This window comes from Anarhichas minor, unplaced genomic scaffold (genome assembly GCF_050575085.1).
Source record: "Anarhichas minor isolate MPS153535 unplaced genomic scaffold, ASM5057508v1 ptg000016l, whole genome shotgun sequence".
Lineage (NCBI taxonomy): Eukaryota > Metazoa > Chordata > Actinopteri > Perciformes > Anarhichadidae > Anarhichas > Anarhichas minor.
In genome coordinates, this window is record NW_027466462.1 from 4,738,405 (window position 1) to 4,752,761 (window position 14,357).

General features: G+C 42.6%; 1 protein-coding gene across 1 annotated transcript; it reads right to left on the reverse strand.

Annotated features, from left to right (window-relative positions):
• Positions 1-263: 263 nt before the first annotated feature.
• mmp14a (matrix metallopeptidase 14a (membrane-inserted)) lies at positions 264-13,899 on the reverse strand. Its single transcript, XM_076092630.1, has 10 exons — positions 13,494-13,899; positions 5,828-5,976; positions 5,597-5,719; positions 4,991-5,298; positions 4,734-4,895; positions 3,863-4,002; positions 3,562-3,700; positions 3,248-3,398; positions 2,635-2,750; positions 264-2,322 (listed from the first exon to the last, which is right to left on the reverse strand). The coding sequence occupies exons 1-10, from the start codon at positions 13,575-13,577 to the stop codon at positions 2,003-2,005; spliced, it is 1,692 nt and encodes a 563-aa protein (XP_075948745.1). The 5' UTR covers positions 13,578-13,899; the 3' UTR covers positions 264-2,002.
• Between the last annotated feature and the right edge of the window lie 458 nt (positions 13,900-14,357).

The following is a 14,357-nucleotide window of genomic DNA, read 5'->3' on the forward strand; positions in this document are numbered from 1 at the left end:
TGATAAATATAATAATAAACTATAAAAAAATATTTTTTCTTTTATATTTTTGGGAAGTCAAGTTTGACATAAAAAAACTTGTTTGGCTTCAAGTTTCATTTAACATTTAGCTTTTCTTTCCCCAGGCGTTAAAGCTTGTGTGCTAATCCACTGGAGAAGAGAATGTGAAAGCATGGAAGAGAGTAAACAATAATACAAGATTGTAGGAAATAGTTTCACTTCACTTCATCCGATGAAATACAAAAGTGAAAACAGGCAAGAAAAAAAATCTCATTCCATTTTATTGATATGATCATCATTATAAATATCATTACCATTATCATTGTTATTAACTAAATGAATTCACCTTCAATTATGATTTATGTAAAAATAAAAAATAAATCATTGAGCACCATCAAACCATCAAAGTTCATAAATAGCATCGCTTGTTACTCTGTGCCGACATCTCTGTAATTCCAGGTGTTTCAGAGTAAAAAGAAACTCCCTGAACTCACATTTCGCCCCCTGATCTGATTCATCACACGCTGAGTGTAAATTGGGATTCATCTCCATCATTGTCACGTTACGCCTCTGTCCAGCAGGACTCCGAATGACAATGTACAAAAGCAACAAAACAAAAAAAAAGTCCCTATAACTTTACCAGGAGAACAATAATAACAATAACCATACTTATAATAACAACAAGTTCCCATAACAACGATAATAATTAAAAAAATTGCACTATATTGTTGGAAACTGTACCGCTTTCTGACACATTGTTTGGACAAGCAGCTCTGCTCCTATTGGTCAACAACAAATGTACTGGAATGTTTGAAAACTGAGTTAAAACGTCACGTTTTTTTAAGAAAAATATTTTTCCCGTCTGACTGCTTACACTGAAAGAAGAGTTATGCTTGTGAATCAAGTTGCAGTTGAAACACATTAAAAAAAAGGATTCTAGTTTTACTGATCACAAATCCTATCCATGCTGTGTTGCATGCATGCTGTTGTTCTCGGCTCCATCAAACAAGAGGCAGGTGATAATGACTAAAACGTGTTTAGCAGATGGGAGAGAATCTTCTTCGTAGTCGGGCTGGGCATCGCTTTAAAATGTTCAATGCTGGTGAGGGTACGATACCGATTACCAATATCAATTGGCAGAATTTTGTGTAAAATCCTGAACTATTTGATTAAAGAATAAGTAAACAAAGTTACGCATATGACCAGAAATTAAATGCTAACTTGACAGTTTTTAATATCACGTGCAGTCGACACATTTAAGGCAGTACTAGAGAAGTATGAGATACCCAGCCCTACTTAGTGGTAAAAAAAAAAAACATTTTAAGAAATACTGCATTGCCGAATATCAAAACTTTGAACAGTGGATTCAAGAGCAAAAAATGTCACGTTGAAATTAACTAATTTCAAACTCCCTCAAAAATAAAACCTCAACAGATTTTTTTGACAGCAAAATGTATTTCAGAGCAAAAACTCTGAACAGAGTTGATGAATTTCTGAGTGCAACCTAAAAGTGAAACACAGATCTCAATGTTAGACGCGAATCAGACAGCAGTTCAGCTGGAGTCGTCCAGTTAAAGGAGAGGAAGGAAGGAGGGGATGTTTGCTCTTTAATACCTGGGATGTGAGAGAGGAGAGGTGTTGATGAGTCTCTTTGTATATTTCCCTTCTCTATGTGAGATTGTGGGTACGTTGGTAAATCTCTGAACACAGAGTACATGTAAATAGTTAACATACAAATACACATTTTCCTGATTTCAGTTTCTAGGGCCTTTTATTCTTTCTTTTCTCGTTTGTGGCACATACAAACCACCCAACACTTAACACATTGTCCCCCCCCCCTCCTATCCTCCATTATTTTTTCTCCGGTCGCCGTCTCCTCTTCCATTTCTTCCTCCCCTCAGTTTCCACCTTCACCCGGCCCTCTCTCTCTCTCTCTCTCTCTCTCTCTCTCTCTCTCTCTCTGTCCCTCTGTGGCAGTCTGTCATTCACCCCGTCGCTCCGTCTACACCTTGTCCAGGAGGGATCTCTGGCAGTAGAGGAGGCGCCGAGGCGTGCCGTACTTCCTGAAGAACAAAAGCGCTCCCAGAGTGATCACAACCAGCACCAGCAGGAGGAGAGGGATGACCACGGCCACCGGCCCGGCCCCGCCCTGCGATTTCTCCACCTCGATGATGATCACCTCCTCTTCCCGGCCCTTCTTGGGCTCCTCGCCTTCGCAGCCCATCCAGTCGGTGAGCACAGACTTGGGGTAGCCGGACTCCACCTTCATGTACTGGTTGTTGAACTTCCAGTACTTGTTGGCTTTGTAGAAGTAAGTGTAAGCTGAGGAGAGTGGAGAGAAAGAGTTAAAATCTGGCACTTATTGTCTCTATTAACTGATTAACTGTTTGGTTTCTTATCTTGAAAATGCATGTTTTGCCCGAACAACACTCCAAAACTCAAATACATTTAGTTTGATATCGCACATGGCAAAGAAAAGCAGCAAATCCTCACATTTGAGAAGCTGTATCTGAGGAATGTTTCCTTTATTTTGATTAATCAATTGTCAAAGTAGCTGCCAATTAATTTTCTGTTGTTGTTTCTGTCTCTAACTGGGATTTAGACGTGATCAGTTCGATGGGGAGGAAAACTCACATCCATCTTCACTCATGATGGCGGCTTTAATGTGTTCCGGCGCGCCGCTCCACGTGCTGATGGGCTTCGGATAGCCGCTGTCCACGGTGCGAGTCTGCTCGTTGAAACGGTAGTACCTGCAAGTGACACGAAGACACAAAACTGTTACAGATGTACAGTGTTAGAAAACACAGAAATGACGTGTGGTAGTTTTTAGTTTTCACGTATGCAGGAATACTCTTTCACTGAATTACATACAGGAGGGACAAAGTGTGAGTCAGAGAACTGAAATGTAGATGCTACCTTCAAAACAATTCCACAGATAAGCACGGTAAAAGTACAAGTTGTAACAGGCTACTGCAACTGTGCAAAGAGTATGAGCAGTATCTGTTTGGACAAAAGGGAAAGAGATTGAATCTATGCATGAGTGCGGCAGGAATGCTCCCACAATGCTTTATAGAAAAGTGATGAGGAAGTACTCCCAGTCTTTCATCCTTTGAGATGAGGACAAACATGTTTAAACTTCTCTTCAGGGAGAAGTTGTTTTCACAAATGCAAAAATCGATTACACTCACGAAGAGTGAACCATACTTTTAAATGTGCGCTGTAAAACCTCAACAGAGGACCGACTCACTTGTTGCTTCTGAAAAAGTACGTCTGTCCTGTCGGTGTGTAGAAGAGAGCAGCGTCGATCTTGTCTTTGGGCAGACCGGTGCCCAGGTCTTTCAGGCTCTTGGGAGAATCCTTGTCCATGCTGGACTCGCTGAACACCCAGTACTTGTCACCTGGAGGCACGATCAGAGGGGAGACGGAGAACAGAGAAGAAAGATCAGAAGAGATGAAGGAAGACCAGTCGTAAGAGCTAACGCGCCAAGTTCATCACTCGAGCAGCTGCGGTGACTCAATCACCAAGAATCTGGTTTCAATCTAATCTCAGATGGAACCTACCCTTGAAGAAGACGAATTTCCCATCGTCCCTCTCGTAGGCGGCGTTGATGTTTGAGGGCAGGCCCTTCCAGAAGTGACTGATGGTCATCGGGTAACCTGGCAACACCTTGTTGTTACGCACACGCCAAAACCACTTGTCCTGCAAACACACACATAGATTAGAAATAATGCATTTTACTGGGACACTTGCATGGAACAGAGCCATCGTTGATGGTATCACTGACTCCTGTTCTTTCTCTATCGCGACGAGTCAAAACACCATTCATTTCGTCTCATTTGAAAGTTTGAGAACACATTGTACCTTGAACACAAACTTTTCCCCTCTGAGGACAGCGATGGTGTCAAAGTGTCCCTCGCAGACGTCCGGGCCGTTGTCGGGGGTGGACGACTTCGTGGGTCGAGGGGGAGGTGGGGGAGGAGGGGGAGCCCCAGACTTTGTTCCTGTGGGGAAGATATTGTGAGAGAGAGAAGTGTGAAATGGTCAATGACATGTTCCACCACTTTGGTCCGGACTGAAATATCCACTGACTGGGTTGCCTTGAAATTTTGTCCACATGTTCGTTGATCCCAGATGATGAATCCTACTGACTTTGGTGATCATCTGTCTTTCCCTCTAGCGCCACCGTCATGTTCACTTTCGGGGTTTTGTGTGAAACGTCTCAACAACAATCAGATGACACCATCAGGTCAGAATCTAAATTTGTTCAATACTTTGTTTGACTTAATACCGGAAGCCGGATATTAACATAGCACTTATCTCTACTGTTGCATATTATATTTTGTTGTATATATTGTGTATTTTGTAGTCCATCATACCCATTGATGGACTAGAACTCTAACTGATTGACACGCTCAAAGCGACACTGTGAATAAGCCTCAATGAACTGCTAACATGGCTGTAGACACTGTTAAAGGAGACATATGATGCTTATTTTAAGGTTCATACTAGTACTTGGGGTTTCTACTAGAACATGTTTACATGCTTTAATGCTCAAAAAACACTTTATTTTTCTCACACTGTCCGTCTGAATGATACCTGTATTCCCTTTCTGTCTGAAACGCTCCGTTTTAGCGCCTGTCTCTTTAAGACCAGTCTGCTCTGATTGGCTTGCGAGGAGCATCACTGCAGATATCTCCGGTAAATTCCCACTTCCTTTAGGAGAACAACTAACCGTAGATCGCCTGGATGCCTCTGCGGTCGTCATACGGGAGCTGGAAGTTTTCGGTCTCAAACCACTGGTAGAAGGGGGCCATGATGGCAGAGGGGTCGTTGGAGTGCTCCAGACCCAGAGCGTGACCCAGCTCATGGACCGCCACCAGGAAAACATCATTACCTTCAGAGAGAGAGAGATGGAAAGATGACAGTTAGTTTATTGGTTTTAATTTCTTCCAGGGTCTACATGTGACCGTCTGCTCTTCTCTCTCTTACCCCCCTGGTCTGGGCTCCCGGTGGTCCAGGGCTCAGCGAGGTCAAAGTGCGTGTCTCCGCCGATGCTGTGTCCGGGGAAGTACGCGTGAGCCAGGAAGCCGCCCTCGCCGTCAAATGGCGTGCTGTCGCCGTGGAAGCCCTCTGAGAAGGAGAGCATGATGTCTGCGAACTTGCCGACCTTGTCTCTGATGTGGCTGTAGGGGATCTCCCTGAAGGTGAGTGGGATCACGCTCTCCCACACCTTGAAGGCTTTTCTGATGGCTTCGTACGTGGCTTGTTCTCCGATCTTAGGGGTGTAGTTCTGTATGCTGAGAGAAAGGATGGAGAGACGCGGATTTAGGGCAGACGCACAGTAATACACTAAAGAGGAGCAAGTCAGCAAGTAGAGCCCCTTTCAAAACAAACGCTACTTAGTGCTTCACAATAAAAGCCTGTCAACACGACTGTACGAGTGAATATCTTTAGGTTTTGGACTGGTGCGTTGACAAAAAAAAGCACTATGAATATTTGAACATTAGTTGTGTATCATAACATGCATAATAAATCATATTCACATGTGAGACTTTAGGAGCAAAAGACAAAATATTGATCCGCGTAGGCGTGTACCTGAATGTCACCTCTGACTTGTCCCACTTCAGACCCTGCACCGCGTATCTCTTCCTCCTCAGGTTGGTTTTCAGCTCCGGGCCGAACTTGTCTGGGACGCCACACCGCGGCCGGCTCATCGCCCTGGCCACAGCAAAATAAAGTTCCCAGTTCTTAACTGTGCAAAATATTCACACTCCACCGAAGGACACATTTATTGATACCTCGCTTTCTTAAATTATCAGGACTCACTCTATTGTGTTGGAGTCTATGGAGCCGGTGACAGCCAAACCGTAAAACCTCTGCATGGCCGATATCGCTGTTTCAATGGACTTTGGCGAGCGGAGGGCCTGGGCTCTGACATCACCTGGAGGCAGGTAGCCATACTGCTGCAGCCAACCCTACAAGAGCGAGAGACGATTATGAACGGACAGCACCAAAAGATAGGTTATTACAAAGAAATGGCACCTCAGAAAGGTTAATCTCAGATTTTCACTCCATGAACTATATTACGATAGTGTACAATAAGAGCTTTTCACCAGCTATGGTATTACTGTAGTTTTTTTCAGTAGTGCTATCTCATTTTAAAGCAACAGTAAAACTCAGTATGTAGATTGTTGTAGTATTCCTGTTTTCCTTTAGAGTTTAAATAGTATTACTATTGTATATTATATATTGTTTCTATAGAACATTCCTATAGTAATACTATGATAACGTCATCGTCAATGTATTACTATTGTGTTTTTTGTGTTTCCGTGGTATTCCTATATTCAAATAGTACCACTGTAGTATCTTATATAGTCTTTCTGGAGTTGTTTTGTGGACGCACTATAAAACACTCCTGTAAAACACTCCTGTAGTAATACTATGACTCAGTGAGATAAAGAAGTCTACAACACACCAATTATCCTTTGGAGACTTTATTTGCAGAATCAGGACTTTTGCAACACAAACGTGAGTTTCTCAATCTGCTCGTATTCAGACTTGCCAGAAACAACAAAAAAACATCTTAGTCGACAAAACAGAAGGGACTGGCCTCTTGTGTCAATCTGCGGGTGTTTGTCTACTTCCAGTCACTTTGGAGCTTGTTCAGACCTGCGTCTCAGATGCATCACACAGATTAAACGGTGAATAAGGGAGAGAAAGTGTGTGTGTTTTTTTAGTGTGACTTGTTAACATAAGCAGCCAACACACACTGAGGTAACTCAGCATGCTAAATTTATTTTCGTTTCTTCATGTGACTGTGACATTATCCCGTTTATGAACTCTTAAAACCCTCGCATGCCCCCTTGATGTATGCTGAATTCGTTGGGGGGAACTTTGTTGTGGGGTCATAAAGAGGAACGAGAGAGGAACTGAAAGCCAAATAAAACACACAATCTGAAAAAACACTGATGTCATTTCAGTTACGATGACCCAGAAGTCTAGACGATCGCAGCCAAAGACAACTGGCGGTCGTAACGCTGGAAAAAGTCACATTTTAAGCAACATTTGGGTTCCTCAAAGCTTGAGCTGAAAATCTCCCTGCCCCCTGTCTATGTCTGTCTTCCTCCTCCTCCTCCTCCTCCTCCTCAAAACCACCACTATTTATCTTTACACATGAAAGGCCCGCCTATTCTTTCCACTGCCTGCTGCTGGTGGTCTAAGACTTAAAGGAATAGTTCAACGATTTGGGAAATATTTGCTTTCTTTTCGAGAGTTAGATGAGCAGATTGATACCATTGTAAGTGAAGCTGGAGCTGTTAGACGTTTAGCTTAGCATAAAGACTTCAGCATTAGTAGAGAAGAGCCATTAAGTTAATAAACTTATAATATCTATTGTACAACAACATCAACACGCTACTGAAAAACCTGAATGTATTGAGTTAAAGTGTGTGTTTTATTGCTTATAAATTCTACTTTTCATTTGTAATAAATATTTATTATTTCTTCATTCAAAAGTCTCCTAGTCTTGCTTTAAATCTTACCAATTAACACGTGTTGGTTTAATTAGTACAGAAAGTAAAGTGTCAAAATGAAGAGTTGGGGTTTTACAGCGGCAATTAAGCGTGACAGACCCAAATGCTTCACATTACTAGTGTGCTTTAGAGCTGCCGGTATATATCGTAACCATTAGACAGAGCCATGCTAGCCGTTTCCCTCCGTTTCCACTCTTTGTGCTAAGCTAACCGGCTGTGAGTTTTCACTCCGTATTCAACGGACAAACATAAAGAGTGGTGTCATTCTCCTCATCTCATGGCCACATCTTGTTGGAGTAATAGAAGCTTAAGTGCATCTTGAACTGTGTGTGTTTCCACTTATGTATCTGCACACACAGCATTAACGCACATCTTTATCTCCACCACAGATTAGGTTTTGTGGAATTACCCCGGATTCCTTCGTTAGCGTCATCTCAACCTCAGATATCTCTCTTATTCCACCATTAGTGATGTTTTTGCTCTTCAAGCCTTCCTCCGACAAGTGAAGGGAAAAGCAAGAGGGGGGGATGGAAATGTAGGGACTGCATAGACAGGAGTACCTGGCCGTGTACTGCCTGGGCACACACACAGCTACTGTTAGTCATGTGCTGGGCAGAGAGGCCAGAGAACAAGGTTCACTTATGACGACCTGCAGAGAGACAACTTATCCCCCTTCTCTCCATCTCTGCATACCCCCCCCACCCCCACAATTTCTTCTGGATTATTTAAGCATTAATCTAATTTACCCTCCCGACTCTCTCTGAGTCAATCTGCCTGTAACACCAACCAAATTTACTCTCTCTGCCTCTCCGCTGACTGCTGCTAGTGTGTCCTGTGGCTCCAGTGTGGTGACGCGTCTGCTTCTATAAAAACACTCCCCTGAAAAGTCTCCCCCACACCGACAAGACCTCCACTTCTCTCCCCCTCGTCCCGAACTACTCCACACACAGCCACCACCACCTCCGGTTGAGACGCCAGGTATCCCAGCATGCACCCCTCCTCCCTGGAACTCCCAGCAGCCACCATCAAAGCTTCTATTTATTGAGACTTGTACATGGCTGGTATTGTTGGCCTCTGAGTAGCTAGGTAGCTCGCTACACGGCCATGTGTGGTCAAAGAGCTGGCTGCTGGTTTGGTAAACACAGCCCTGAGTGTGTGTGTGTGTGTGTGTGTGTGTGTGTGTGTGTGTACAGTGACATGAGGTCTGATTGTATAATGCACAGACACTGAAACACAACCAGCGTGATGGAAGAGGTTGTTTCGGTGGATTGTGCAACCCAACTATGACCTTACTATCTTATACAGAGCTTACGCAATTACTTAAGTGTACAGAATTTGATCATCTATAATCATTAAGTCATTTTTTAAGCAAACATTCAACTGTTCCAGCTTCTTAAATGTGCGGATATGCTGCTTTTCCTCATCTTAAATTCTCTTTGGGTTTTGGACGGCTGGCTGGACACAATAGGCAACATAAATATGTCGCTTTTGGCTTCAGGGGAAATTCTGATGGCTGTTTGTCACCATTTACTTACATTCTATGAAACCAATCTAGAGATTATTACATAATGAAAATCATCAGCTTGCAGCTCTGAATTCTCAGTCTTCTCAAAAACAATCTGAATCTTGTGACATCTAAATCCTAAAAGCGTACTTCAACATGGCCGTATTAAGCTTGCAAGGGGCAACAATGAGCTGCTGGGCCCCCATTAATTACCCTCAATTCCTCCCAAACTCTGTGCAATCTGTGTAACCTTTCTAAGCTAGAACAGGACCCCTTGGTTCTAGTTTGCTGAGGGGTAATTTGACTGCAGGCACTCTGGTCTGCTGTATGTTTATAGAGTACCAGGTGTGAAAAAAAGGTTTTAAAAGTCAATTTTAACACAGATATCCTCCTTAATCTTCAACCTCATGATAAACACAGCAGAACATACTTCAGTCGATTTCTGGATACAATCTTTTTAATTAATTAAGCACAAACTAGTTGAAACACAGTCAACCTGGAGCGTTCAGGGCCCCTGCGACGTTTCCCAGTATGTTCTCCACAACACAAAATCACTCAATCCAGAGAGTAAAAATTCCAAAAATATGACCGTGATGCCGGGAAGCATTGATGTGATGTCTCAATGTCCCGTCACCCATCACAGGACATGTGGGTGCCACCTATTCTCACACACTCTTAGTCACATCCACATGAGACTGCGTTGTAATTTGTTTTCCGTATGCACTGTGAAAAAATATCCCAAACCACAAGTTCCTACAAGAGTTATAAACAAAATTTAAAAAAAATTCTTAGGAAGTGAAACTGTTATTGTATCTGAACATTCATCATGTGGGCACTTGTGTGCATTTATGCAAAATATACTGAAAGAAACTTTAAATAGAGATAAGGATGTGAGTTTGTGTATATTTAACCAGGTGTTCACTCAGTGCTGCAGAAAAGGCCGTCTTTCTGTGTATAGCATTGTTGCCAAGTGTCAAAACACTACTAACACACAAGTTAGTTGGATGCTTTATTTCCTGCCTTTAAAATCTCACCAGCAATGAAGAAAGAAAACGCACAGACAAGAAGGTAAAGGACAGAAGAAGATGATCTAAAGTGCAGAGTTACATTAGCGAAGGAGCGTTAAAGACATTAGAAGAGCGGTAAAAAAAGAACTGGGGAGAGAGAGAGAGAGAGAGAGAGAGAGAGAGGTTAGGCTGAATTTAAATTTGAGGGACTGAGTCAGTTGTTCCTCTCGCTCGGTGCCAACGGAAAAAACAGAGAATTCTGCTCATGAGTGGCTGAATCTCACATTGCCTTCAGTTCTTGGTGTCTCTGACCCAGTTAGCACTCACAGCAGCGCCGCGCCATATCTTTTTTTTCTGCATTTACATTTCTAGTGGGTCAAACAGGTCAATTAAAGTCACTTATTCTGCTTCGTGAAGCTGATGCAAGCCAACGGGTACTGGTACATGAATACGTTTTCTGTGGTGACAGTGATGCAACTGGAGTGATAATTAACATAGACATTGCTTGTTTGGCAATGTTTACTAAAGTACTGCACATAAACACTATTTTGAGTGTACTTCTAGTTCTACTCAAAGGCATATATTGTACTTGTTACTGCACATCATTTGACAGCTTTAGTTTTTTACAAACCAAATATAAAAGGAGCTTATAATATCTGATGAATCTTTATAGAATAAAATGTATTTATGAGTAAGTTACAACATTAAGATACAGGACACTTTAGCACTGATGGAGGAAGTATGTATGATTAATATTAATCATGCAATATCAAGTTTTGGTTCGTTTTAATGTTGCAGCTGGCCGCAAGTTGGAGCAACACTTAGCAAACAATAACTTGGACCATGTGACGAAAACTGTGCCGTCTCCATTACAACTGACTAAACTCCATCAGCTGATGAAGACTGTGTGATGAAGTCAAAGCTCCAAAAGCTAGTAAGTAGAGTTGAATTTGTAATGAAAGTGATCATGTAAATACAGGCTATAACAAGCTATACTTGGGTAGATTATGACAGTTCTATAAGATTAAATAATCAATTATGTTGTGCAGTAAAAAGTACAATATGTCCATGATGACATGTAATGGAACAGAAGTATAAAGTAGCATTAAATGCTAAGAGAGAGCTCTCTACCTCAGGTGAGTGGCCAGCCTGTAAGCTGAATTTGATTGAGCACATCTGGCCTAAATGAAATTGAATCCAACCAGCTGAGCACCTAAGACTTGCATCTTCAGAACCTGCACTTCTAATATCTTGGTGGGAAACTTCCTCTCTTTGAACCAAACCCTACACCCAAGAAAATGGGTGTAGGTGCAAAGATAAGCTCCCTTTCTCCCTTGAAGTCCATAAGTTTCTCATTAAGGCCGATCCAGCTGATTATTTTGACATCTTTTAAGTGACAGCCGTTGCCTGTCTCGAGCAAAGCTTTTTCTTTTGATGCTACATCAACAGCCACTCTGGTATAGATAAAGAGAATTGAACCCAGATGTGTTTTGAGCGGATCACGAGACATGTGTCTCCAGATGGCGACGGGAAATCTCCAGAAGGTTTTTTCGCCAGATATGGAGAGATCCTGTTTTAGAACAGAAACTGTTGTTTTCATTGCTGCCCACTTCCTTTGCTCACCAGGTCTCACTGAGCTCCTCATTGAAGTAAAGAAAGGTTAGACAAGGCAAAGGCGGTGAATGAAAACAGATGCCCGGGGGCCGCAAAGGTGCTCCGCTTCACCAGAAGTCATTTTCAGAGAATAGTGGAAGTGTTATTTCTCTTTTGGTGGAGCTGCTTCTCCTTTCACTCAGCGTGGATTAAGTGGGTTTACTTTGTCGGAGTGAAGTCAGGGAGGGATGTTCAGATGTTGAGCAACGCTGATAAACCACAAAATTCCTGTAAACTCAAGTTTCTCTGTCGGACTTCTGCTTTCTCAACTCCCTGAATCCCCTCAAAGGAGCGTCAACTAAACCTAAATTAAACATTTGTGTCACTCAGTTGTTGTTTTGTCTCAGTTTCTCTTTGCTGCTTTCGCCACACACAGTCTATCTTTTAATCACAGGCTTCATAAACAGCGTTTAGGTGATGTAATCCTGAACCCATAATTGATTCTTATCCTTTTTCAGCATGAGTGCTATGTCTGACAGCTTCGCAGCGCTGTGCACACAACATGTATCTGATTAAATCCTGCACTGTGGGGTCCTCATCATTTCAGCACTGAGGTGATAGATATTAGAGGTGTTATAAACAGCTGTAAACAGTCCGGTTTTCTCACGTTGTTTACAGACATTCATCACCGTGTCGGTGTGTTCGCCTGTGGCGTCTTATAAACCGTCTGACTCTCTGAGTTATCCACCACGTCTGGCTTGACTCACACGCCAGCAACTGTGTGGTCAGTGACTAAAGGCCCTCCTTCGCTCCTACGTGCATCCTGTCCACGCAGAACCACATCTCTGACTCTTGTATATCTTAATTAAGTTGTAGGTGATGGACGTTTTGTGCTCCGTGAATCAATTTCCTGCGACAGCTGCCTTTTAGTGGTGCATCCTGTCTCCAAGAAACACCTTGTATGTGCAGTTCCCGGCAGTATGACTGAATACCGATGAGGCACTGTTTAAATACTAACATCAAACACACTTATGACCTCTGGGACAACAAACGGAGTCAATGTAAAATGAGCGGAGAGACGGAGGCGCCCAAGGGTGCTCGTAAACCAATCATTTACGAAGCTGCATGCGACCTGGTGACAGAATATGTTGTTTAGTTGAAGGCTTAACTGCACTTTAGTGTCTCAAGGCCGGGGCTTCACAGCCTGAGGCCGTCAGTCTCCCTTGATGGAGCGACTCATGTCCGGCTTGTTGTGAATGCAGACCAGCTTCCCTGCAAGTCTCCTCAGGCAGATGAAAATCATTAACCCCCTCCCCCCGAACCACCACTACCCCCCTTTTTTTTCTCAGAACAAAGCAGCTCAGCTGAGGTTTCCAAACTGGGCACTGCCCCTGCATGGCTGGATCTCCTCCCTCACAAGCCACAAGAGTTTTGACTCATGACATTTTTCCTCTAGTTGAAGTTACATCTCGTGTTACAGATGGCGTCTTTTAACCAGCTCTTATTACAGAAAGATAAACGTTGGGAGTGTTTGAGGGAGGCAGAATAAACACGGGAACATAAACAGTTCCTCCCGGGCTGTTGCAAGATTAGGGAAAAAAAGCTATAAACATTGGAAAGACCCTACAGATATCAGTGAAACTTTAATTTACTGGAGTGATAGAATAAGAGTTTTTAAAAAGTCCGATTTTTGGGGGCTTTCTGCAGCAAAACACTTTATATCCCCCAGGATTATTGTCAAAATGTAAATTACAAGTTGTTTACACATACCAGCTCATATGACAAACTTCCAAACCTAATGTGGATCACTTTGCATTGTTTAAAGTGCATACATTATGATTGTCCATCAGACTTACCTCAGCTTTTAGTATATTCGCAGTGACCGAGGTAAAACCAAAGCAGCAGAGACCACAGGCCAGGGTGAGGATCTGGGGCAGCATTCTTCTATCTGCAAACTGCCCCGAAAAAAAACGTTCAGAAAAAACTATTTTCTACACAAGTCCCGCCGTCCTGACAGCAGACAACGAAAAATAAAAATGATACAAAATCGATCGATGCTACTCCGTTGTGCTTTTTAAAACATGGCATGAAACTCCACATGGACACTTGGAGCGCACTGGACAGGTTTTCTGCACAAAAGCGACTCCCCTTAAAGTCAGAGCTGAGCTGAAAACAATCAACAAAATGCCAAAAATCGACAAGTATCGGTGACAAACGCTCAGCTGGTGTCCGCTAAAGCTTCATAGTTTGGCTTCCTGTCCTCTGGAAGGATTGTCTGGAGCGCGTGTGGACGTGGTCACGAGAGCGAGAAAGAGAGGGAGGGAGAGAGAGAGAGAGAGAGAGATGGATGTTCCTCTGGGTCCTCCTCCAGATGTGCAGACGTCATTTCTTTTTCATGGCTGACCAGGTTTATCAGTGTACCAATTATTGACGCAGAGACAGATGCCAATCTGAAGAGACTCAACGACACTAAAGGCAGATTTGAATATATTTTAATTTGTGTGATTTGGCACAGAAATTGACATTCCTTCACTTGTTTTAAATTATTATTATTTTTAGGCTAAAAGACACATTTTCTGCATTCTGTATTTTTTTAAAAATGTAAATACTCTACAAGTGAAACGTTCTGAATACTTAACTCTACAACTAAGTAAAAGCCATATCCATCTTTACTCTAAATGTCAATGAGACATTTCAATACTCAATTTATAAAGCAATAG